The 27,046-nt window shown below is 36.3% G+C and overlaps 1 protein-coding gene across 1 annotated transcript in view; it reads left to right on the plus strand.

Annotated features, from left to right (window-relative positions):
* Window positions 1-208: 208 nt before the first annotated feature.
* Window positions 209-27,046, plus strand: part of LIN28B (lin-28 RNA binding posttranscriptional regulator B) — a 131,286-nt gene continuing 104,448 nt past the window's right edge. Inside the window, exons 1-2 of the mRNA XM_027775099.1 lie at window positions 209-317; window positions 1,520-1,707. Coding sequence (XP_027630900.1) covers window positions 209-317; window positions 1,520-1,707 — 297 coding nt within the window. The remainder of the gene's footprint in view (window positions 318-1,519; window positions 1,708-27,046) is intronic.

Here is a 27,046-nt window from a genome sequence, read left to right on the forward strand (position 1 = left end):
AGTTTTTCATGTTCATTCATAAATTATTTTGATGTCAGCATAGATGAAATGGCGATTGGTTATCTCTTCCTCTTGCCAGCCCCTTAAGGATCCGAGGTGAAATTAGTAGCAAGAAAGCATGTAATTGACAAAGTCACGTGTGCTCAGGGGGCCAGAAACTGGAGAGAGAAGAGAAAAAAAAATCAAAAGAAGGAAAGCACATTAGACCATGCGAGCTAAATTTGTGATCGCACAAAATCAAGATGTTAGATTGATGCAGAAGATCACTCCGTTCCAAAGGGAAAGTTTTCATCTCACGAGTTTGGAGCTGAGGGCCGGTGGGGCAACATGGCCGAAGGTTAATTTTCTTTTCTATTGTTTTACTGTGATTTTCTTTCTTCTTTTCTCTTCCCCCTCCCCCTTTCCCATCCTTCTTTGCCCGTCCCCCCCTTACCCTTTTACCCCAATACTAAATAGTTGCCATATCTAATATCACAAAACTTTCATATTTTTCTTTTGTGTGTTTTACAATTTTAGCTTTTGGTTTAGATCTTTGATCCTTTGTGAGTTCTATATTTAGTGTAAGGTGAGGGCTCATTTTTCCCTTCATAGGGTAAGTGTACTTGCTGGGGAGAGAGAGACAGAGAAAGGGAAGGAAAGTGAGAAATCACCCCCTAGGTGAGTGGCCATACCACAGTTCTTTCTCCTCCATTCTTCTCTTGGGATTTTTGGGCATGCATGCACATGTACTCAGTGTCATTTTTCAAGTTGCAGGACTTAAACCACAGTTGACCATGTAGGAATTCAGCACCTTAATCACTGTGCCACCTGCTGGCTTCACCCTACCTCATCCCCCATCGCGCGTTGGAGCTTTCTGCAAACCTATTTTTATAAATCTCCAAAAATGTTTTGTACCGCCCACACCGATTCAGGACTTGAAAAGCTTTCAGGGGGCTATTGTTTGAATTGTTTGAATGTGATTAAGCGCAGTTTCAGTTAGTGAGCCCAAGAAAACTTTTATACACCTGCCCCCTCCCCCATTCCACCCCAACTTTAATGGGAAGTTATGGGGGGGAGGGGAACGCACATTGCCAATAGCCCTGGATTCACGGCTGCCGCATGTGCGTTAATAGTTCTAACCATCTTCATGATTTCCTCCTCCCGCCTGCTGGAGAGAACAGTTTCGCTAAAATTTTCTCTTCATAGCTGGGATCAGTGTTAAATCAGCAATCTGCAAGTAAAATATCGCATGCTGTACTGTAATCTGTGGCTGAAAAACGGAGTTAAATGAAAAAGTACACGTATGTACAGAAACGTGGAAGTTGGTGTGATCGATAGAACAGTGTGGCTTCCCCCTCCCCCGCTTCCTTTTTAACCCTTTTTATTTTAAAGTAATTTCTCTTGAAGACAAGAAGGCATCAAGCCATTTATTAACGTTTTTCCTATTTCCTCTCTCCCCCCAAGCACCTCCCCCCCCCTTTTCAATGAGCACAGAATGGGAATACAGACTAACTGACTTTTTTGTCCTGTTCTATCTCAGGCGGGGCAGGCAAAGGTGGTGGAGAAGAGCCCGGGAAGCTGCCAGAGCAGGCAGAGGAAGAATCCCAGGTTTTGCACGGAACTGGCCACTGTAAGTGGTTCAATGTGCGCATGGGATTTGGATTCATCTCCATGGTAAACCGAGAGGGAAGCCCCCTGGACATTCCTGTCGATGTATTTGTACACCAAGTAAGCCAAACTTCTTTCTCCCCGCTTCACCTTTTTCCATGTGGAGAAGTTGATCAGTTTTATCAGTAGACATGCAATAATGTACCCTTTGGGATATTAAAAGACAAAAATTCTTAAAATCACGAGGTAATCCAGTTTTTAAGGTATGCATCTGAGCTCCTTCTTGGGTATCTTTTCTTAGGTATAAAACGAAGTCTGAAATTTTACACTTTTGTATCCGGTTGACTTTATTAGTATTTTCCCTTCTACCTTCGACAGTGAAATTGCGTTCGTGTAGCTTCCGGTGTTACTGGTTGCAATATACTCTGTCGCTTTTGCTTGCTGAATGGGTAGAAAATGAATGAAGAAACAGTATCCTTTGAAGATTAAAAAACAGAGCAAAATGATTTGCATTTAGAAAAAATGTGTACACTTGCTTATTTTAGACACCTTTAATCCCAGTAGATTCCTCTTATTTCATTGCTTCCTGCCCTGAAGTCATTTGTAAATTTAGATTAGAATACTTTGATTCCACAGCTAAGTAAAGTAGATTACTGTTGGTCTAGTTTGGGCTTGAAGAAATATAAGATAGGACACTTGGTAACCAAACAATTTAGAAATGTGCTCCCGGTAGTACCTTGGTCCAAGGATACTGTCTCTTTAAGAGACTGAACTCAAAAACACATGTGGCCAGAGGCGGCTCTAGCTTCTGTGTTTAAAATGTGCTAGTCTGCTACTTAGGGTAAATTTCTACCATTGCTTATAATTGTGTTGTAATTTTTTGAGTTGCATACATACCTAAGAGAATGTCATTGGTTCCCATTTTAAAATTTTTACCTAGCAAATAATAAACTCATACCTCTTCCCCTTCCACTTTCTTGCTTCATCACTTGAAGGAAAAAAGATACTTGGAATGTGCAAGTCTGACCCATCAAAAAATTAACAAAATGTAAATTCTTTGTTGTCACTTCATGAAATAAAGAGGTTTAGGACTAAAGGGGGTTATTTTGGCTTGACATTTAAGGTAAAAAGAATTCAGTGAGTGAGTGTCTGTTAATAGTACAGGTTAACTGACATTGAAGTATGCCTGAATACTTGTTTGCTTGCATGAAAATTATATATTTACTTTGTTGCATGCTCCGGTAATGTTTACACCTCTTTCCCACCCTAAGGGATATCATCTTCAAATTCAGTATATAAACACACGAAACATATGAAACCATTCTGTTTTGATCTGTTGTCCTGTGGCGCATGGTAGCTTCCTGACCTTGCTGTGTGGTGTGTGTTTTCCTTTCCTAAAGGCCTGGCCATCATTATTGGCTGTTTACATGTGGAAGGATCAGCATAATCTGTGAATTGAAACAGGTTTTAAATATATAAATAGGAGTCCACATACAGGCTACTGGATTTTCTGTGTCCTACTTTCCATTGCAAAATGAATCTGCATTTTCTGTTTTTCCTCCTCATACTGAATACCTAAAAATCATTGACAAATCCATTTTCTCTCAGCCTCTTGCTTCCCCCTTTGAACCTTCTTTAGGTTGTTAAATTGTTCTTTACGATCTCATAAATTTGTTTTATAGATGAATGAAAAAAATAACCCTTTTCTTCTTTGTCTAATCACACCTTGTTATAATTTGTTTTTCTCTGTTTTCCTTTTAAAATATTCAGATATTAAATATTTTATTAACCAGTGTTAATGTTTAGAACCATGAGCATCCAAATTTGAGCAGTTTAGTGGTTATGTTGAACATTCCTACATCCACTGAATTAATAAATTGCTGTTAAAAGTTTTTTAATATATAGCTAACAGTTTCCAGATTACAAACATTAATTTTTAATGTTACTTGCTTTAATCTTCTCTAATGCATCATGTGTATATGAAAATAACAGTATTGAATGATGTCTAGTTAAAGGAGTATCCATCCTAAACGGAGATTTATACAAATTGCATATAATTATATGAAGTTGTTGTTTTTGTAGGAATCCTACTGATTTTAGCTAAGCAACTATAGTAACAGATACTTGTTAGTGATGAATAAATATATTATGTGAGCATTCCTAATCAGGTTGCAATTTAAAGACATTTCATAAGATTTTTATAAACTTTATTTATTTTTTAATTTTAGCTGCCATTTTATGAGTATTTTTGAAAATATATCAGGCTGTATGTATAGTTGTAAGTTAGATTTTTCCCTCATGATGTCTGTATTCTGTTTTATTATGCAACATTCTGTATCATAGATAATTAGAAATTTTAAGTGTTCAACTGGATTAATATCTACTTAAATTATTTAAAATATATGTCATAGTTGGTTTCTTTTTTTGAATATTCATAAGTACACGTGTCATTGGAAAAAGAATTCTGAAAGATGTTTTTCAGTTTCATATATTTGGGAAAGTAAAAAAATGATTTTAGTTTTTTAAAAATAATATTTAAAAAATTCATGCCAAGGCACCTGTGACTTTTTTTTTTTTCTTTCTCTTTTGAAAATATTGACTATAGGGAACTGCCTATCAAACAGTTCAATTGCTGTGAAATACAGGGGAATATATGTGTACGTTTTTAAACAGAGCTGTGTATTTTTATTTGCCTCATTTTATTTAAAAGTTGTTGGCAAAAATACAACCAAACTTCCTTGTAGTTCCTGTAATGTTGTCACTAACTTCTCAAAAAAAAAAAAAAAAAAAAGAAGCCTAGACACTGTACTTCTCTGTCTTTACATATGTTCTTAATGTGGTAAGTGATATTCTGCTTTTGAGGTTGGAATATGACTATTGATGGTTTATGACATTCTGATTTTCTAATGTTACCTTGTGATGAAAATGATAATACTGTTATTGTTAGAAAAACGAATATATATAATCTGACCATTCTTAATAGTGGAACACTGAGAGTTCAATAATGAATATTTTATTTTTAAAGTCTTAACAAATATGTGAGTATTATTTTTGTAAATTTTGTCACACCTCATTGTTTTCAAGGTGTTCCTTAAAATAACAAAATTTTAAAATTTTCATGGTGATTTAGTGTACTAAAGGATAAATTTAGAAGACTTTCTTAAGAATCCCATATTAAACAGAGGTTTGTCTCTATTGAAGAAAGAATATGCATGGCTAATACAAATTTGTAAGACTAGGTTTTTACAGACATGATTTCGTTAATTCATATATGATTATTTTGTGTTAATAGTTGATACTCTTATTCATTTCTTAAAGTAGTTTAAAAAATTGCATCCACAGATAGATCACAGTTAACATGTTTAAGTTGTTTGGAAAAGGTCACTCGGCTTTTAAAAATTATACAAGTTTTTAATAGGACTTAAATATTTTTTGATGCTTTACAGGAATTGTATGATAATTAAATTTAAGATCATTTGGAGAAGGCCAGTGTTACCCAATAACTATGTGTTGGTGTTTGTTTTTATATTAAGTTTTCTTTACATAGATTTTGATGTTTATTTCCAAAGTCATTATTTCACCTAATATGATAAATGATTGAATTTTATTTTGTCCTGAGGAAGGATAGCATCCATTTTACTTGTTGCCCTCTCCTCAGTTCATTTGCAAAATAATACTTCCTTCATATATTGGGCTTATATATGTTTGAAATTTTTCATCATCAAATGTCATACAAATAATTTAAACATAAAACATACTTCATAATTTGTACAAGAATTTATTTTCCAAAGAGAGTGTAATTTCAAATGACTGCCAAAAATGTCATTTTTTCAATAGGTTTAAGTATTTACTAGTAAATTGGTTTTGAAATCTTCATTTACTTTAAAATATTGCTATTCTTTTTATTTCAGATATATTTTCTGATCTTTATGGAAAATACAAATGTCTGTGTCACAAAGATTTTATATATTTTAGGTTCCTGTTGTTATTTCTTAGAAAACATCTGAAGGAATAATGGAAATAGAAGAAATAAAAATAAATTTAATATATTATGAACAGTATTGGCTTTGAAAACATTTGGAGATGACTAATTTAAATATATGAACATTTTAACTATTATGCACAGTTCCATTAACTGATTTGTCATAGAACTCAGTGTGTTTTCAGCATTAGTTATATAACTTATGAAGATAAATTTACTCCAAGATTTCCATGTTTAAGGGCATTTCACAGTATTTCATTGCTGATTAATCAGCCATATTTACCTTTGTCATGCTTTAGTGTGCAGACATTTTTTTCACATCTAGAATGTATGTAATGATTATACTCAGCTCTTAAAATGTTAATTAAAACAATATTTAGATAGAAAAATCTTAGAAATTTAATGTTTTTGTAAAAACAGTTACAGCTCATTTGTATGTAGTGAATTATGCATTTTACTATTCTGAATACCTTCTAAATTTGTAAGATGATTTGTCCAGTTGACCAATTTGGAAGAATTTCAAACTGAATGCTTCAAAGTGATTTTAATCATGAGATTACATTTAAAGGCATTTACGTAAAAATATTTTAAGATTTTAATGTAGAGCATATACTGGGTACTTCCCTTTTGATTATCAAATAATGGTGCATTTTCCAGATTGTGTGTGTGTGTGTGTGTGTGTGTGTGTGTGTATAGTTTACTTACCTTCTGAACAGATGCTCTTATTTAAACCTCAAAATAGGAATTAGGTAAATATTTGACATAGTCCTTGTTTTTAGCATTCTTGTACTCTTAAATATGTTTATAAAAAATGTTTAAGACCTCATTTTTTCACAGCAGTTTTAGGTTCACAGCAAAAATCAAAAGGAAGGTGAGAGATTTTCCATTTATCCCCTGCATACAAACATTCCTCCACCAGAGTGATAGCTTTGTTAAAATTGATGGACCTGCCTTGACTCATCATAATCACCTCCCATCCATGTTGTACTTGAGGGTTAGCTCTTCAAGTTGCACATTCCAATTTATTTTTGTTTCTTTTTTTTCCAAAAAGACGATTTACAACGAACAAAGGCAATAAATCAAAGAGTTGTTTTTAAAATAAATACACAAGTGGCAAAGCACTTACAAGTATTCATTATTCATCCTTATCTTTATTTTATCTTGGAACTCCTGGGTTTCAGGAAAAGTTAAAAATCTTGCTTGTTAACCTCCATTCAACATGGGAGGTTAAAAAGTGAGTCCTTGTAATTTTTGTTGCTTTCAAGCAGTAATGAAAGCACATTACTTATTATTTAGATTTGGTTTAATTCTCCATGTTCAGCAATTACATAAAGAATGAAAATAGTTTTGTAGCTCTTGAGTTATTTTTATACTGTGATTAATAAAGTTGCTTATTAAAAATAAAGCATACTTTATTTGTAAACCAAATACAATCTGAATAAAGTAAGGATATTATTGATCAGTTAAACTGCAAAGTTTCCTTTTTAGACTTGATTTGGACCTGTATATGGAATAAATATTGGGTTGTCAGGAAATTTACAACACATTTTGCATAGAGAAACATAGAAAATGTATCATGACTTTGATGACAACCTGATATTTTGTCATTATCAACTATAGTCATTTCTCATTCACTGATATATTTCCCCCTGAATTTTAAGGAACAGGAAGTTCAGTTTGTTCAACATATAATTAATATGTACATGGCAAAGTACCATGCATGGTTGATAAGACACATTGATGATAGATATTTTTCTTCTGAAAAAAATTTGATGATAACATCTAATGTAAAAAAAAAAAAACAAACAGCAATATGTTTGAGGAAGTATATTGTTGATCTGTGGGGTAAATTTAGAAATGATCTTATAATAAGTGTTCTATCAAATCAGTAATGGAAGTGTTATACTATATATTTGCTTAATTCATATTTTGAGGTGTTTTCGTCTAATCTTTTATTTAGCAGCAGTTTGAAAGATATGCTGATGATCTGGTGATTGGTTCTCCTTTCCCTGTATCTGAATATTTGACAGTTTGGGAATGCCTTCATAAAATAAGACTTAACAATAATTGATACAGTTATTTTTACTTTTTGTTGTATAATCTGACGTATGCTAGAATAATAATACCTAACTTTTCAGATTGTTGTGAGAGTAATGTTATATAAACTGTCTAATATCGAAAACACTTAAATGTACACTGATCTCTGCCAAAATAAATGAATGATTAAGTTCTTTTTAGTGGCACAGTCTGATGGTGGAAAATTAAATGTCTTTTTTAATAAGATTTTTTTAAAAATAGGTAAAAAGTGTGGTATTAATAGTTTAATTTTTATTATCCTGACTTTATTATGTTTATTATATAGTCTTATGATACATATTATTATATAATAATGCTTAAGATATCAGGATATAAGCTGAGACTTGGAAATAATTTTGTTCTACAGTATTTTCATTTAAATATTTTTTTGTACCATGAGATTTTAGATGTATTTAGGTATACATAATCAGCTCATATATTTTTCAGAATAAACTATGGAATTGACACTATTTTAAATAGATTTGCTGTGATAGCTTAATACCTATTCCTCTACTAATAATTACTTAATCCTTGCAAGATCATATAGAATGGTACAGACTCTGTTCAAGTGGACCAATATTCAAAGTCCTATTTTATTAGATTACAGCAGGGAGGAAGTAAGTTGTTTTGTATGTGTGTGAACTTACTATAAGTGGGGGACACTTATAGTATAGTACTTATTTTGTATAGAGTTATTATGAGGATTAAATGTTACTATGCTTATACAGCATTTGATTCAGAGCTTTGCAGACAGTAAGAATTCAGAATTTATTGTACGTAGTTATTATTACAGAGAAATACTATGGTGTCATGAGGGAGAACATATTAGAAACATTCGTGACTCTCCCACTTAATGAACTTGGGTAGCTATTCCCTAGGAGCGGCACCACCAGAGCGCGGAATTATTACATAGGGAACTCTCACATAGTCGATTGCAGTGTTTTGAGTCCTGGACTGAGCAGCTTGAAACTCATGCTGGGCATGTGTGCATGCACACCCAAGATTTGGAGAGGAGAATGGAGAAGGAAGGATTATGGCGTGGCCATCCCCTCCAGGCAGTAATTTCTTGCTTTCCCTCTCTCTGTCTCTTTGGTGCACGCACTCGCCCTATAGCAAAAGTCCCTGTTCAAAACAAAACAAAACTCATGCTTGGTGTGTGTGCATGCATGCTCAAAATCCCAAGAGGTGAATGTAGGAGAAGGAATTGTGGTATGGCCATCCCCCAAGGGGTGACTTCTCACTTTCTGTGTCTTTGTCTCTTTGGTGAGCATGCATGCCCTATAGCAAAAATCTCTTTAAAAAAATTGTCAATAGTATTTTTCATCCTTATCTTAGAGGGTTGTGATAAGAGTTAGTTGAAGTATTTATGGAGGCCAGCCCTGTGAGCTAGTGGTTAAGGGAGTTGTATCTCACATGGCCAATTGTGTGATTTGAATCCTAGCCCTGGTTGCTTGCAGAACACATTAGGCACATGTGTATGCCCAAACTCCAGACACGATGGAAAGATGGAGGAGAAAATAGTACATTGTGACCAAGCCCTACAGAATGGAGAGATGGAGGAGAAGGGATTGTTGTGTGACCATGCCCTGCAGGATGGAGAGATGAAGATTTTTTAGTGTGGCCATGCTCTATTTGGGGCTGCTTCTGCCTTCCCACTTTCTCTCTGGAAGCACACATGCCTTCTGTCAATTAAAAAAATAATAAATGAAAAAAATATATATATAGGGGCCAGCAGATGGCATGGTTTTTAAGGTGCTGGACTCCCACATGGCCGATCATGATTTAAGTTCTAGATCTGGCAGCTGCTTTCTCTCTTTCACTCTCTGTCTCTCTCTTGTGAGCACACATGCCTTGTAGCAAATTTTTAAAAATAGTAAGTAAAATTAAATAATTAGAAAAAATATATGTGCATACATATTTATATATATTAAAATAACTTAAAGACTTAACAGTTCCAGGTTTTAGTTTTATTCTTGATTTTGAGCACTGTATTTTTATTAATGCTTTCACCATATAAATGGTTGCTAGAATATTGAAAAGCTGTTAGGCTTATGTCACTTCTTTTATTATAGTTTTACTTTGTCAGCCTTACTGAGGTTAGTTTACACATAATAAAATTCACTGTATAAGTATGTAATTAGCTAACCATCACTGCTTTCGTACTATAAAACATTCTCGTCACCTCAGAAAGTTCTCTGTGCTCATTCCTAGTCACCTTTGAAGAGAAGAGGCTCAATTATCCTAGGATAAGTCATGCTAGGTTAATAGACTTGATTTCTTTTAACTTTGTCTTGTCTAGTCAAGTATTCTTTATAAATTAAAGTCCACATTTACATTCTATCTTTTTGGAGTTTGATTTTTTTTGTTATTTCTGCCTGGAAATTAGGTCAGTAGCGCCTGTGTTCATGAGAGATTAATTTCTATGTGTTTTACTATCTTCAATCTTAACTTCATTTATCCTATGGTACTTTTTATATAATATAAACTCACTGCTTATCTAAGTGGCATTAATTAGGCTTATTCAGGTTTATTTTTCTTGTCAGAAATTTATTGTAATTCTGTTTTAACCTCATAAACATTATTAGAGGTGTAAAAAAAGATGGCTTATTGTCATGGAAAAGTACTAACTTTTTCAAAAAGAATTTCGTATTTTATTTGTTATTATTATTGTTGCTATTAATTTGTCCAGGCAGTGACAGCAAGAGAAAGGGTAAGTAGGAAAGCAAGCCCTCCGGTCCGGGCCTCTAACCATGGTCAGCCATGTGGGAGTCCTGCACCTCAACCACTGCACACCTACACCACCTGCCAGTCCCGGAAAAGTACTGACTTTAAAGGAAACAGTTCTTCTAGAAAAATCATGGTTCAGTAATTCTTCTAGTCAACTAGTTTTTATTGGACACTTAGTAAATATAACTTAATAAGACTTTAAGGGATTTTTCTCTCTAGCTCCCTTTACTTTTTTGTTTCTTATTTTTTCATTTTAGCACACTTTTTAGTAAGGTTTTCTAATTCTGATTCTTTTTGTACGAAAGCAAAGGATTGTTTTTCTCATGTACGAACCACTTTCTTCTCACAAAGTCTAGTTATACAACCTCTACCAAATTGATTTGGGGAAAACCACAATTAAAAAATAAATGTTAGTTGTAAAATTTCAAGATAAGTGTGATTTATCAAAATACATGATTTTCAGAATTTCTGTGGTGGAACTATCTCTGTCAGTGCCCAGAATTATATTTATTTATTTTGCTATTAAAATATATTTGATTTTTACCAAGTGCTTTAAACATTTTGTTATGACGGTCCATTTTTAAAAATAAAAGCTGACCGCACTTAAATTTAGTGCTTTTAAGTTGGACTCTATTTTAAAATGTGGTGAATTTAATTTACTAAACACTCTGAGATTTCTGTTTAGTTACATTGTGCTATATGAAGTAAAGACTCCAAATATATTTTAAATTACTTTTACTCTCGCCAGAATTTGTTCATGACCATTTTTTTCCCTTAAGGTTTGTAAGCAATTCCCTGGGCTACTAAGAGTAGTGACCAGAACATTCTTAAATCCTAAAATACATAAATTATTTTACCTTAACATTTTTTTTTCATTCAAATAAATTGTCATTATCCTTAGTCTATAACAAAAGCCTGCCATCACAGGTTAAATGTGTCACTTTAAATACTTGATTGATCACTGATATATGGAAAAGTTTAAAATGGAATATATCCCCTGTTGTTCTTAAGTATGATTTTTAATAATACATGATTTTATAATATAGAAACATTGGTACTTACAAATTAATTATACTTTCCTACCATTTCTTTAACAAGATTGAATGATACTGGAGGCACATACCTGAAGAGTTCAGTGTAAGCAGTAAACTTAAAAAGATAGATAAATGTTTAAAAACCACCCAAAAATCCTCTTTTTTGTGTGTGTCAAACTGCATACCAGAAATTTAGTCACAGCATTGGCCTCTTATTTTTTTTTTTCTCTAATTAAAATATTTGGTTGAATTAAATCTAGGAGCAGTTAGATTTGCGTGTTTGCCCCTTTCACTGTCTCCTCCCCCATGCCATTGAAGCATTTTGAATGGTGAGGAATTTGCGCCCTTTGGCTCAGGTTGCAGGCCCACTTGATCAAGCCAGAAAAACCCAGGTCAGAACTATTCATCTCTTATCTTTTCCTTAAGCCACTTGTAAATTCTGCTTAATGCTTTGAGGGGGGAAAAAAAATATCAAAACAAAAATCCCATTTCTTTATATGGGACTTACAGAAAGCCTGATGTATAAAAGTTGGCATAATGGTTGATGCTTGATTAAGACTCCACATGAGTTAATTTCATTATCCTGAGAAGCTTTTCATTGCCTTGCAGCTTATTTGATGTCTATAATTTTATTTAAATACATGTTAGTTTATATGGTTATAAAGTATCTTATTGGTAGTGGAAGTATGGTGATACGGTGTTCTCTCTCAGGTTGAGATTTTACACATTAGAAATGTAGTGATTACTTTTTTAAGTAAATTGAATTCATTTGAATTGGATCTGTAAAAAGCCCCAAAGTATTTTATTTTGATACGCTTAATTTCTAGCATTTATGCTGACACTTAAAACTTGCCTGAATCAATAATGGCACAAGTTTATGAGCTGTACCAATAATGGTGTAAAGACTTTACATCTAGACCCAGGCTTAAACAAACACAAAACACTTTGTTCTTATCTCAGCATCCCTTGAAAGTATACAGCTCTGGTTCAGGACCTCAGGACCACCCATCACCCTGGACATTGGATACTCCTATTTATTCAAGAGGCTTGTGAAGTACCCTGTGCCAGTGGGGGATGGTGTGTGTATCTGTGTAGGGGATCATAGGTGACTTTTATCCTAACAAAAGCAGCAGCATTGTTTATAAACCAAATTATGTCCTTGCAAAATTTTCTAGTTGTAAAACCTAACATACATTAAACGCTTGTTATTTTATCTAAGTGCTAGTTTCAGTCTTCACGTTTTTTGATGCTTTCACAAGGTTAAGGTGGCCCCCCTATTAAGATTAACCTCAGTCCATTACAGCTTTTTGGCTTGCAGGCCCTACCCATTGGCCTTGGATAGCTAATACCAAGCTTTTGTTTCTTCCTGTAGAAAGGAAAGGAAAGAAAACTTTTTCTCTTTCATTGCCCAGGTCATGTGACTTCCCTTTTAGTTAGAGATAGGGTTGAAGTGACTCACAATGAGTTAAGATGTCAAAGTTTTACCTTTGTTGGAAATATTAACTGAAATTATGTCTCTTATTTAATCAATGTTCCCTGTGTATTAAAATATTTGCATTGAATTACTATATTTTACATCCATGCTCTTGTTTTCTAGGAGGCTATAAAAGGCTTCTTACTAAATGTGTTTTAAAAACAGTAGTGTCATTTTTATCTACGCCATGGTAGTTTCTTAGTGTATTTATTTTTCAGTTATCTTTTAGCATCACTTGAGGTTTCTAAACTGTAGCATATTTCTCAGAACTCTTGTCTTAAAGAAGGTAGGGGTAGTGGGAAGACTTACGCATGGAGAGATTGCTGGTAGAAAAAAAAAGAAATGTGTTACAGAACTACATGTAAATATAAGAAGGAATTAGTTAGATATATTTCTTCTCTTGTCTCTTAATAATAGTAAACATAGTATAGTTAGCTGTTTGGGAGAAAATGCCATCCAACTCCTAGGATATTTATATCAATGGACTAATATTTCATTATGGAGTTAAATGAGGGATGAATGCAGGATGCTAAGTCTTAATTTAGTGCTTTTATTCATGATTCTGTAATTTGCTGTGAGCCATTAAACTTAATTTCTGACGTTATTTTAAATTGTTTCTAAGCTATTTTTAAACATTTAATTTCTGTTTTAGTAGACAGTGTAGCTATTTCCAAATAATAAATAAAATATTTAAAACAATACCGATTTTAAAAGAATCTCTCCTTGTTTTTTTAAAATATATTTTTCTTTGGCACATGATAGTTCCACGCAGGAAAGTGTTTTTAAAAGAGTTATAAGAAGGATACTATTTAAAAATCTTTGCATTTTCATTTAAAACATTTAATTCAACAAAATATTCCAGAATATTATTAGGTAAAAATAAATATTCTACATTTTCAGAGTCTTAAAAGACAGTGAACTTTGATCATATGATTTTACTATCAGCCCAAGAAAACTTGGTTAACTAGATTTGTAATAGGATCTTTTGAGCCTCCTTCAGGATGAATATGAAAGAAATTAGATTAGTTTTTAGTAGTAAGTTTGGTAATTTTTTTCAGTCTTTAAAAAGTAAAATGAAAGATTTGTTGATTACACAGAAAGCTTGCTTAAGTTTCTATTACTAACAGTAGATCATCAGGTTTTCAAAATTTGGACCTGGTATAAAATCTATAATTTGCTGGTCCATACTTTTATTGACATTAAAGTTTTTTAGTAAGAGATTTATTCTTTGTCTTTCACAGTCAAATATTTCAGCTTACATTTATGGAATTAATTACACTTGATCTTAACCAAAAGGTTAGGAAGCTACTTAATTAAATTTTTATTGATATTGTAATTATTTTTTAAATTGTCACTAAAATTTTGCTTTTGGGAAAGGTTTAGTATACTAAATGTTTCAAATTCATAATCCTCAATTTTCCTTTTGGAGAGAAAGTTCTTCAAAAGCACTAACCACTGTTACTAAGCATTTGCATTTAATACTGAGATTTATCGTTGATGTAATTCATTTGCTATGTTAGTGTCACTGAGTTTTAAAATGAAAAAAAAAAAAGAATCATCATTAACAAAATTTGATATTTAATGGTGAAAATTTGAAGTTTTTTTTTTCTTTATAACTTTCTTTCTTGTTTCCCCCGTGGACATTTTCTTTAACTTATGCAGAAAAAGTTTTTAAAATGAATGCTTTTGGTGCTAAGACTCTTCATGTTTTTATCAAAAGTACAAGGTTCATTTGAGGGGTAACACTGATTGTGTTGCTACTTGTTTTCGTGTGGGTTGTTGTAAATATGAGGGGTCTTAAGTTTATGAAAAAATGTAGTATCCCAAAATTTGTACAAGGATTTCAAAGTTTTCCCACCAGAATAAACTCATAACATTAATTCTATTTTTCTGTAAAGTTTGAAGTCCTTTCATAGAAGTTTGATGAGTATAGTTTCTGAATTTCTTTTCTCCTAAAATAAACTAAATAATAAATAGGAAATAATTCACAAATAGGTAGGATATGTGAAAGACCAAGTGAACATGAATATTTAGTTAAATACATATTCTTTAGGGTTGAGTATTATTTTTTAAAGATATTGTGACATTAGGAAACCTTAATAAATGATGCTTGTTAAATTATTTTATTAAGTGATGACCATATTTCCATTCTCTGCCTTTAGTTTTAAAAGTATCTGGTTACTGTTAAACCATTAATATTTCTAAAGGTAATTCAGAATTTTCTGTAAGATTCAGTTACAAACAAATCTAATAAAATATAGAATAATGTTTTCTGAGTGGGGTTTTTAACAGATTAGAATTCATTATTTGGATTTATATTTTGCATTTTTCTCTTGTAAGTTGAAAAAAGAAATTACCCAAATAATATATTATGCTGTCTCCAAATTATTCCCTGCCATATCTTTATAATTTGATCCTCCATCTGTAATTATTACAGCCCTAAGTGGTCTCTTTTTAGTATCCTGCTCCCCTTCCATTCCCCTCCCCCCAGTTCTTCTTCTGGGAAGGAAGCCTGAGGCCCTTACTCTAGAGATACCAGGAAAAAGCAATCACTCAACAGAAAATATCTGTCTTTGAAGAAGTTAAATGTCATTCCTTAGAGAAGAGTGAGTTGAGAAGAGGTTAATAACAGATACAGAATTTTCAAATTTATTCTAAATTCATTTAGGATTTATTTTTGATACAGCCATATATTGCTGTCATTATGAAAAAAGAACTCAACTTTGTTTAGGCATTAACAAAGACAAATCCAGTTCGTCATCCCCCCCCCCCCCCCCTTTTTTTTTTTTCATTTTTCTCTCTTAAGTTTGTTTAAATCTTTTAAACCTTTTCTAAAGGCTGTTGCCAGTGATTTTTCTAATATCGAAGGGAAGAGTGAGTTGTCAAGACTGATACATTTAGTTAGGTAATTTCAAAATTTCTATACACTGACAGATGCAGTAGTTCTTCCTTATCCATAGTTAACTGTGGTTCACAGTCAACGGTGGCTCAACAATATGTTAAGTACAGTGTGATAAGATTTGGAAAGTGAGAGATACTACATCTATAAATTTTATTATAGCATGTTATAATTGTTCAACTTTATTATTAGTTACTGTAGTTTGTCTCTTTCCTGTGCTTATTATATTACATTTCCTAATAGGTATGTATGTATAGAAAGAAATATTGTGTACATAGGGCTCAATGCTGTGGTTTTTTAAATTTTTTTTATTTTTGAGGGAGTTTTTTTTTTTGCTATAGGGCATATACCTTGCTAGAGACAGAGAAAGTGAGAAATCACCTCTGGGGGATGACTACAACATAATCCCTTCTCCATTGTCCTCTCAGAATTTTGGGCATGCACACACATGCGCCCAGAGTGAGTGTAAAGCGTCCATGGCCGAGTCTCAAACCGTGGTCAACCTTGTGGGAGTCCAGCACCTTAACCGCTACTACACCTGCTGGCTCCCGTCCTCTATGATTTCAAGCATCCACTGGGAATCGTGGACCACATCCTTTGAAGATAAGGTTCTTTTGTATTACCTGAATTTCGAAAGAAAATATGTATGAAATGATTTACTCGCCATCATTTGTCATCTTAAGGGAATGTTTGTGTGTCTAGCACATTTTTATCTAGAGGCAATCTTTTTTTTTTTTTTTTTTGGGAGAGATTTTCACTAAAGGGCACGTGCGCTCGCCAGACAGACAGAGAGAGACATAGAGACAGAAAGCGAGAAATCACCCCCCAGGGGAGATGGTCACGCAGCAATCCCTTCTCCTCCATTCTCCTCTCGGGATCTTGGGCACGCACGCACACACGCCCGGCATGAGTTTTAAGCCACCGGGTCCAGGACGCGAACCGCGTTCGACTACGTGGGAGTCCAGCAACATAGCCATTACGCCAACTGCTGGTTCCCAAAAGGAAATCTTTTGAAGCCACAAATTAACTCATAAAATGGGCTAACAGTGAGATTAAATCATAATTGATAGATCTAGAAATGTTTTAATTCTTTCTTAGAGAGATTGTTCACAAAGGGGATGTTATTCTTTCAGGATCAGAAAATGCATATTCAGAAAACACAATAAACCACAATGTTAAATTGCTTAGGTGCCCAGTTCTTTCACTTTGTGATAGATATTTTTGCTGCATTTCTTCATCATAAAGGGTAATCTGTTTACTTAGGTCCACATCCATCTGGTTAAGTGTCATATACTTCATTTAGCAAACTTAAGCAGAATTGGCATGGAATCTCACAACTAGCTCAAACAGCAATTTAGAAGCTTTAATCTATGTCTGAAAGATAATAAAAGTAAATATTGTGTAATATTGGGTTATCAGAAAAGTCATGATGCACTTTCTGCATAGAAAGACAAGTCATGACTTTTCTGATGACCCCAGTAAAGTTTTGTGGAATGAATGAAGTATATTTTGAAAATTTCAAATATTACTTGTTTAAAGGGCATATACAAAAATATAATAGGTAACATAAAAGTAATTAAGAGGTAATATAAAATGTAATATAATAGTTGTCACTGTGTGTAAGCAATCTCTTGATAGAACAATTAAAAAATATAGCAAAATTAGCTGAGGCCAGGTGTAGATTGCTGCAGTGGGACCCTGTTTGTGATTCTTGTCTCTCTTGCTCATGGAAGAAATGGGTAAATAAACATTTAAAAAAAAAAAAAGGTAGTTGTATTTGTGAGGAGGCCGGTTGGTGTTACAGCAGTGAAATGCAACACATGTGAGGCTGACCTGAGTAGGTTTTATGCAGAGACCTTCCTGAGTATGTCAACCAAGTGTGCCCATGATTTTGGGCTGGCTGAAGCAGAGGAATGTGTTCTGGTGTTAGGACCTCATTGGGAGTACTGCCTCTCTTTCTCTTTCTGTTTCTCCTACTGATAGCAGAAATAAATGGGTAAACTTTTTTTTAATTATTTATTTTATTTGTTCATTCATTTATTTTTTAGTTTGATCAGAGAGAGACAGAGGGTGAGAGAGAGAGAGAGAGAGGAAGTGAGAAAGAAAGCCACTAGATTCAAGACTTGAACCCTGGTCGGCCATGTGGGAGTGTCCAGCGCCTTAAACACCACGCCACCTGCTGGTCCCCAACTTTTTTTTTTTTTTTAAGCAGCATGTTCGTTAAGGTGTTGGGTTCCTACATAGGTGACAACAGTTTGAATCCCGGTCATAGAGGCTTGAAAATCACAATGGGTGCGTGTGCTACCAAAATCCTGAGAAGAGAATGGAGAAAGGATTGTGGTGTGGCCATCCCTCCTAGGAGGTGATTTCTCACTTTCCCTCTCTCTGTCTCTCTGGTGAGTGCGTGTACTCTATAGCAAGAATCTTAAAAAGGAAAAGGTTGGGCCAGCATTTGGTATAAAAGTTAAGGTGACTGTAGGTGGCTCTGCGGTTCGAGTCCCAGACCTGGTGGCTTGAAAATCACGCCAGATATTGTGTGCATGCATACCTAAAATCCTGAGAGAAGAGTGGAGCAGAAGGGACTGTGGGGTGACCATACCCTCTGGGTAATGGTACCACACTTTCCCTCCCTCTCTCTGTCTCTTGTAAGTACACGTGCCCTAAAGCAGAAACTTCTAACAAATGAACAAGAAAAAAAAAAGTACTACATTTGTGAAAATTAAGAAAAAAATAGATTATAATTCTGTGCTTCTCTTAGTCCAAAACACTCTTCAGATTATCATTTGTATTTATTTTGTTTTAGCCACTTGCTAACACTGAGTTTCCACCACTAGCAATCTTTAGGCATAGGCCCTAGTTTTCTGCCATTTGTTCTTAACTGATCATTCAAAACCATTGATGGTTATCCAGAGCCCCCTTTAGTAAGGCTGCCACCACAAAAGAACTCTTAGGACATCCAGTTAGTATTGTCATGATCATAATCATGGTGTCAGCCATGACAACACAAAGTTATAATGACATCATTTAACTTTTTAAGAAGGATGATTTATTTATTATCATCATTAGTTTTCAATTTGCTGTAGGGCATGCACACTCAGCAGAGACAGAGAAAGCGAAAGGGATAGAAAGTGAAAAAGCAAGCCACTAGGTCCAAGACTCAAATCATGGTTGGCTATATGGGAGTCCAGAGCTTCAGCTACTATGCTACCTGCTGGCTGGCCCCAGTATCATTGTTATAGAGCGCTTGCTATACTGTACACTGTATATCCATTAAATTCTCACATATCTGAGACTAGCAGATGGCGTAATGGTTATGTCACTGGATTCCCACATAGTCGACTGCAGTTCGAGTCCCAGACCTGTCAGCTTAAAACTCACGCCAAGTGTGTGTGCGTGTGTGTGCCCAAAATCCCGAGAAGAGAAAGGAGGAGAAGGGATTGGGGCATGGCTGCACCCCTGGGGCATGATTTCTTGCTTTCTTTCTCTTTGTCTCTCTGGCGAGTGCATGCACCCCATAGCAAAAATCACTCTCTTTATTTATTTATTTATTTATTTATTTATTTATATGCTCAGTTATTTAATTAGGTTCTTGGCAAAAAATTTAGGACACCAATTTGTGAGGATAAACTCCATTTGTAAGGGCAAACACGGATTGCAGGTAGCCCTGGAGCTGAGGAACAGCTTTGATTTTTGGTAAAATTTGCGATTCCACAGCTTTCTGATCAATCTTGTGCTGCTCTGAAATCTCGTATTTCTCCTTCTCTGTGTCGAAGATCTCACCTTCCTGGTGTCTGGGCTTCCACAGCTGCTTTTTCTTGAAGTAAGCATCGGTAAGGTGCTTTGGGATTTTTACTTTGCTAATATCAATTTTTGTGGAGGTGGCAATGACAAATTTCTGGTGTGTTCTATGCAGTGGAACTCGATTGAGAACCCGTGGTCCAGTTACAAGTAGCAAGCCACTGCTTAGCTGCTTCAGGAAAACCACTCTCTTCCCTCTGTGGCGTCCAGTGAGGATGATCAGAATGGTCCCGGGAGTGATGCTACCTCACAGCTTTCTCACATGCTGACTGAAGGGTATTTTTGCTGTGGCTCAACAACTTTCAAGGCACATCTTCAGTAGGATAATACCTAGGCATTTTGCGCAGTTTAACCACCTGGGTACCACCATTCTTGTCTCCACGAAATGGTTTTGTGACAGTTGTCAGAACCTTCTCCTTCTTTTTCTTTTCGATCCTGGATTTAGTGGCTGAGTATTTCTTCTTGTACATGGCCTTCTTGGAATGCATGGCAGACCAGGAGTATCTGCCCATGCCCTGGACTAGGACGGGGTTTCGGCTGCAATGGGGCTTCCCCTTCTTGGGCTTTTTAGCCTTGGGGTCACCCTTTTTAACCTTTCCACTGGTATCAGCCTTCTTGGCTTCAGGTTTCTTCTCCTTAGAATCCTGCTTTGCAGCTTTTTCACCTGCCATCTTGTATAGTGGGAGCAAAAATCACTCTTTAAAAGGAAAAAAATTCTCGGGACCAGCAGTTAGCATAATGGCTATGTTGCTGGACTCCCATGTAGTTGACCACAGTTTGCGCCCTGGACCCAGTGGCTTAAACCCACGCGGGGCGCGGGCGCATGTGTGCCCAAGATCCCGAGAGGAGCATGCAGGGATTGTGGCGTGGCCACCCCAGGGGTGATTTCTCGCTTTCTGTCTCTGTCTCTGTCTTTCTGGCGAGCACATGTGCCCTATAGCAGAAAACCTCTCAAAAAATATTCTCATAATTCTAAACTTTTAAAAGATAGGAACAATTATCATCCCATTTTTACCAATGAAGAAAAATTATCACAGAATGACTAATTACCTAGTTGCACACAGTTGAATCCACACTGATTTCACAGCAATGCTCCTAATTCTGTGGGAGTTAGGAGCCATATTTAGCTGTTTCAATTTTCATATTAAGGTACTTTGTACTAGGTGCTAGAGATCATTTTGAGGAAAAAGGAGAGACAAGTTCTGACCTCATGGAGCTTAAAGAACAGTTGAGACACAATCTGATCACACAAATGAAAATAAAATTAAAACTGCTATGAGGGTGATAAAGAAGTGGCTTATGATGCTGTGAGTATGTGATGATGAGAAACTAACCTGATCTTAAGGTGAGGAAGGTTTCTTTGGGGCAGTAAACTTGTGAGGATTGATGAGGTGTAAGCAAGCAAGGAATAATGGAAAAGAGCATTCTAATTGAGAAAGGGATTATGTGCAGAGGCTTTGTGGCCAGAGGCAAAATGGAACATTATTGAACATTAGCGTTACAAAGTATTAAGACTATGGAGTTCAGTTAAACCCTATCACTGTCTTTAAAGAGTTTATATTCATGTCTGTACATATGTATGTGACCAGCAGTTCCCACAGAGTGCTAAATGCTAGACTGAGAGCATTGTGGAAGGAAATTGCCCATGTTTTTAATAGCAGGGATGGCTTTACAAAGGAAGTGCCCATTGGAGATGGACCTTGGAACTACCCTGGAATCTGTGGGCCCAAGATGGGAGGTGGAGTTTCATATTGTAAATGTGCGTGGATGTGGAGATGTGAAAGCCTTTTGAAGAGGCTAGTGTGTCCCTGGATGGGTGGAGACTGCAAGGCAAGGGAGGTGGCAGCAGGGTGGTGGAGGAGTGGGAAAAGATGAGGCTCAAGCCAAGGTGGGAACAGCTTGTCAACAGGCAGATTTAGTCCTCATTAGTCCTTACCCAAAATGTTGCTATTAGTGAATGTCTTTAAAATATTCACTTCTCCAAAAGCTTCCTTTACTATTTGTTTTCTGAGTAAAATTTAAGCTTCTTAGCCAGACTCTAAGCCTTTTTTTTTTTTCTTCTTCTTCTTTTACGTTTTTGGGGAGAGGTTTTGCTATAGGTCACATGCACTCTCCAGAGAGACAGAAAGTGAGAAATCACACCTGGGGGAATGGTCATGCTGCAGTCCTTTCTCCTCCATTCTTCTCTCTGGATCTTGGGCATGCACGCACATGCACCCGGCATGAGTTTAAGCCACCGGGTTGGGGACTCGAACTGCAGTCGACTACATGGGAGTCCAGCAACGTAGCCATTATGCCAACTGCTGGTCCTGACTCTAAGCTTTTTATGATTAGATTCTACGTTTCTAATCATTCTCCTATTTTTTATTTCCTTTTTTTGAAAGAATTACTTTAGTTAGTATTATTATTTAATTTGACCAGAGAGATAGAAGGTGAGAGAGGGAAAGTGAGAAAGCAAGCCTCCAGATCCAGGACTTGAACCCTTCATTGTCAGCCATATGAGAGTTCAGTGCCTTAACCACCATGCCACCTGCCAGCCCCGTCTCCTATTTCACTTTTCTTTCTTTCTTTTTTAATAATTATTTTATTTAAATTTATTTACTTAATTTAAATTTGACCAGAAAGTGACAGAGAAAGTGATAAAGCAAGCCGCCAGGTCTGTAACTTGAACCGTGATCAGCCATGTGGAAGTTCAGCACCCTTAACCACCACACCAACTGCCGGCCCCGCCATCTCCTGTTTCTTAATTAAACTGTTTGCTTTGTCAGGTAGGCCCTGGCATTTTGTAAACACACCCCACAACTTCTTTGCCTCTTCTCATTTGCACAAACAGTACTTCCTTTTCCCCAAATTCCTTCCTGTGTTCAATTTTGGAATCATTGCCATCCTTTAGAAGCTAGCCCCAAAGTTAAATTCTTTCTTCGAGACCTTTCCATGCTAGCTGGAGTTGTTTACTTCCTTCTTACAGACTCTAAAGCTTCTTTATAGACAGTGGGTCACTTTGCATAGACTGTCTTCTATTATATTTTATTCTGTTTAAGCGTAAATTGTTTAATCAAATTTTGTATTTCTGCAGTCTTCTCCGTCCCCAGCATATAGGGCAGCTTCTCCTGAGTCCAGGCATGTGGTCATCTCTTGGCAACTATTGGAATTCCAGGAGTAATTTGCCTATTCCATCTGAAGAGAATTGTTATTTACATTTTGCTGTTAACAGAATTGCCATTCTTTTACTTCTGTGATTCTTACCTTTTCTCTGCTTTATTCTGTTTCCTTGGTCAGAACTTCCACAGGAACAGTTCCTTTCATGTGTTCTGATTCCTAGTCCAGAGGACATGCCTCTTGCCCTCTCACCCTTCCCCATTTCGGCCCTTTCTCCATGTGGGCTACTGGGGTATGAAAACTTAGTAGTGGTGCTGATTTGTGACTCTTCTGTGTCATGTCCTATCAGTGACTAAGTTCTTTTCTTGTTGTTAAAATCTAAAAATACCACATTTTATGTCATCTGTACTTGAGATTTTAATAAAAGCAAAGTCTTTTTTTTTTTTCTTTCTTTCTTTTTTTTGGGAGAGGTTTTTGCTATAGGATGTGTGCACTCGCCAGAAAGACAGAGAGAGACAGAGAGACAGAAAGTGAGAAATCACCCCCTCCCCAGGGGAAATGGCCACGTCCCAATCCCTTTTCCTCCATTCTCCTCTCAGGATCTTGGGCACGCACACACACACGCCCGGCGTGAGTTTAAGCCACCGGGTCTAGGATTCTAACTGCGGTCGACTGCATGGGAGTCCAGAGACATAGCCATTACGCTAAGTGCTGGTACCATAGAGCAAAGTCTTGATTGGCTGCTATAGGATCTGTGCCTACACAAACAAGGACCTAGAAGGTAGGCGAGCCAGGTAAGGAGGCATTGGAATTAAAGGCTGGCGTATGACATGATTTCATAGCAGGGTCCTTCCCAGTGAGATAGTATGTAGATTGTATTCCAAAGGAACTCTTTGTTTGTTTGTTTGTTGTTTTTGACCTAGGTATATGCACTTGCTGAAGAGAGAAAGACAGAGAGACAGTGAGAGGGAAAGTGAGAAATCACCCCCCAGGGAAGATGGCTGCATTGTAGTCCCTTCTCCTCCATTCTCCTCTCAGGACTTTGGGCACGGTTGCGTATGTGCCGGGCGTGATTTTCAAGAAAACTGGGTCCAGGGTTTGTACCACAGTTCCGTGTGGAAGTCCCACACCTCAACCACTATGCCACCTGCTGGCCCCCCAAAGGGACTTTAATAGACCTAGCTTCATCAGTGTATTCAACAGATATTTCTACAGCAACTGAAGTGTGGCACAAAGCAATGAGCAAAATAGAATGAACGAAAACACCCCATTATGAACAACTACTGTCTTCCCCATCTCTTTTGTAATCTTTATCCAATGTGAAAAATAGACTAACAGTCTTTAGTATAAAATGCAGTTGCGTTGGGGCCATTGGGGGCTCAGTGGTTAAGGCACTAGATTCCCACATGGCTGACTGTGATTTGAGTCCCAGACCTGATGGCTTGCTTTCTCACTCTTCCTCTCTCTCTCGTCAAATTTAATAATAATAATAAATAAAATTAAATAAATAATTCTTTAAAAAATAAAATGCATCATTGTTAATTTTTGAAAATCTCATTATTTGAACTCTGGAAATCTCAGGAGAATTAGAATATGAGGAGCTTGAAAAAAGAAGTGTCTTATTTTGGGGAAAAGGGAAGAAAGTAAAAACAATTTGTATGAGGCAGTGACTAACTGTAAGTCTGAATTCCAGGACATTCTAAAAATTGTATTTTGAGGTGCATGAAGTAGCATTGCTAGTAAGGAGAAGTAGAGGTTCCTACAGTGTTTGCAACAGAATTTCTCAGCCCTGGGCATTTCATGTCAAATTGGGCATTTGGACCAGTTAATTCTTGTGAGGTGCTGTTCTGTGCTTATATGTTTAGCAGTGGCCCTGATACAGAATCTAAAATGTTTTTAGAGGTCCTAAACATTTGACATAAGATTTCACTAAGTTATTTAAGATTTACGTAACGGGAACCAGCAGATGGGGTAGTGGTTACACTGGACTTCCACAGTGGCTGACTGCGATTCGAGTCCTGTACTCATGACTTGAAACTCAGGCTGGGCCGGCTCATGTGTGAATGTGCCCAAGATCCTGGGAGGAGATTGGAGAAGGGATTGCGGACGTGGCCATCCCCCTGGGGGTGATTTCTCTTTTTCTCTGTCTCTCCAGGAAGCACACGTGCCCTATAGCAAAAATCTCTCTTGGGTCTGGCAGGTCGCATAGTGGTTAAGGGCACTGGACTCCCACATGGCCAACTACAGTTTGAGTCCCGGATTTGGCGACTTGCTTTCTCATTTTCTCTCTCTCTCACCCTGTCCCTCTCTGGTCAAATAAATAAATTAATTAAATCAAGTTAAATAAAATAATTCCTTTAAAAAAATTTCTCTTAAAAAAATAAGGGGGAGACCGGCAAGTAGCGTGGTGGTTAAGGATATGGTTTGAGTCCCAGACCTGGTGGCTTGCTTTCTTACTTTCCTCTCTCTCTCTGTGTCTCTCTGGTCAAATTAGAATAAACGAATGAATGAATAAATGAAATTGAATAAATTAAAAAAATAATAAGGGTGGTCAGCAGGTGGCATGGTGGTTAAGGTGCAGGACGTTCCCACATGGCTGAACATGGTTTGAGTCCTGGACCTGGTTGCTTGCTTTCTCATTTCCCTCCCCACTCCTGTTCAAATTAAAATAAATGAATAATGTGGCTGGCAGGTGGTGTGGTGTTTAAGGGCGCTGGATTCCAACATGGCCAACCACAGTTTGGGTCTTGGGTCCTGGATCCGGGGCCTTGCTTTCTCACTTTCCCTCCCTCTATCTCTCTCACTTTGTCCCTTTCTGGTCAGATCTAAAAAATAAATAAAGTTAAATAAAATAATTCTCCTTAAAAATGAATGAATGAATAAATAAAATAAATAAATCTTTAAAAAGTAATCAGTGAAATTTGAATAATTTTAAGATTTGCTATAGGGCATGTGCACTCACCAGAGAGAGATGGTGGGGTGGGGGAGTGAGAAAGCAAGTTGCCAGGTCTAAGACTTGAACTGCAGTCAGGCATGTGGGAGTTCAGCACCTCAATAACTACACCACCTGCTGGCTCCAAAATAAAATAATTCTTTAAAAATATTAGCTATTATAAATTAGACTTAACAATTTTAATAGGTAAAACAATGATATATAGATTAATTTAGAAGTTGGGAAAAGAAAGGACCAGCAGGTGGCAGCTTAAGTCCCAGAGTCCCAGACTGGGCAGCTTAAAAACACAGGAGTTAGGAGGGTTGGGCAGATGTCCTGGTGGTTAAGGGCACTGGACTCCCACATGGCCACCCTCAGTTTGAGTCCCAGGCCTGGTGGCTTGCTTCTCTCTTGCTCACTCTGTCTATCTCTGGTCAAATTTAAATAAATAAAGTTAAATAAAATAATGATTAAAAAAAATGCACACCAGGCATGCTTGTGCGTGCCCCAAATCCCAAGCGTGGATTAGAGAGGACTGCAGCATGGCTGTCCCTCCTAGGGGGTGATTTCTTACTTTCCTTCTCTTTCTGGCTCTCTCTGAAAAGTGAACAAGCTCTATAGCAAAGCTGAAAAATAAAAGTAAATTGAGAAAATACAGAGAAACATAATCCACATGTGACTAGCAGATTATAAATCATGTTTTGATTAGTGGTGATTTTTTTATAAGATAAACCTAACATCTATATTATTTTCTTATTTTAATCCATCCATAATTCTATTAGTCTGGATATGTTAGCCATTTAGTATTGTTTTTCAATTTAAATTCTTTTGAAATTTTGTCATCTGGCTAGTGAAAAAACAGTGGAATTATATTAATATGTCTCTACAGTCACATGAAAAAGCATTGATGTATTTATATAAAAATTTAAGTAATTAAATCCAGCTAGTTTTGAAGATTTTTTTTTTTTAGAGAGTTTTTTCTATAGGGTGTGGGTGCTCATCAGAGAGACAGAGAGATAGAGGGATAGAAAGCGAGAAATCACTGCCCATCAGGATGGCCATGCTGCAATCCCTTCTCTTCCATTCTCCTCTTGGGATTTTGGGTGAGATGCACATGCTCTCAGTGTTAGTTTGAAGCCACTGGGTCTGGGACTTGAGCTACGGTTGGCTACGTAGGAGTCCAGTGACATAAGGATTACATCATCTGATAGCCCCTTTTTTTTTGTTTGTTTTTTGAGAGTTTTTTTTGCTATAGGGCGCGTGCGCTTGCCAGACAGAGACAGACATAGAGACCGAAAGCAAGAAATCATCCCCTCCCAGGGGTGATGGTTACGCCGCAATCCCTTCTCCTCCATTCTCCTCTCGGGATCTTGGGCACGCACGCACATGCGCCCGGCGTGAGTTTTAAGCCACCAGGTCCGGAACGCGAACCGCGGTC

This window comes from Tupaia chinensis, unplaced genomic scaffold (assembly GCF_000334495.1).
Source record: "Tupaia chinensis unplaced genomic scaffold, TupChi_1.0 Scaffold000527_1, whole genome shotgun sequence".
Lineage (NCBI taxonomy): Eukaryota > Metazoa > Chordata > Mammalia > Scandentia > Tupaiidae > Tupaia > Tupaia belangeri.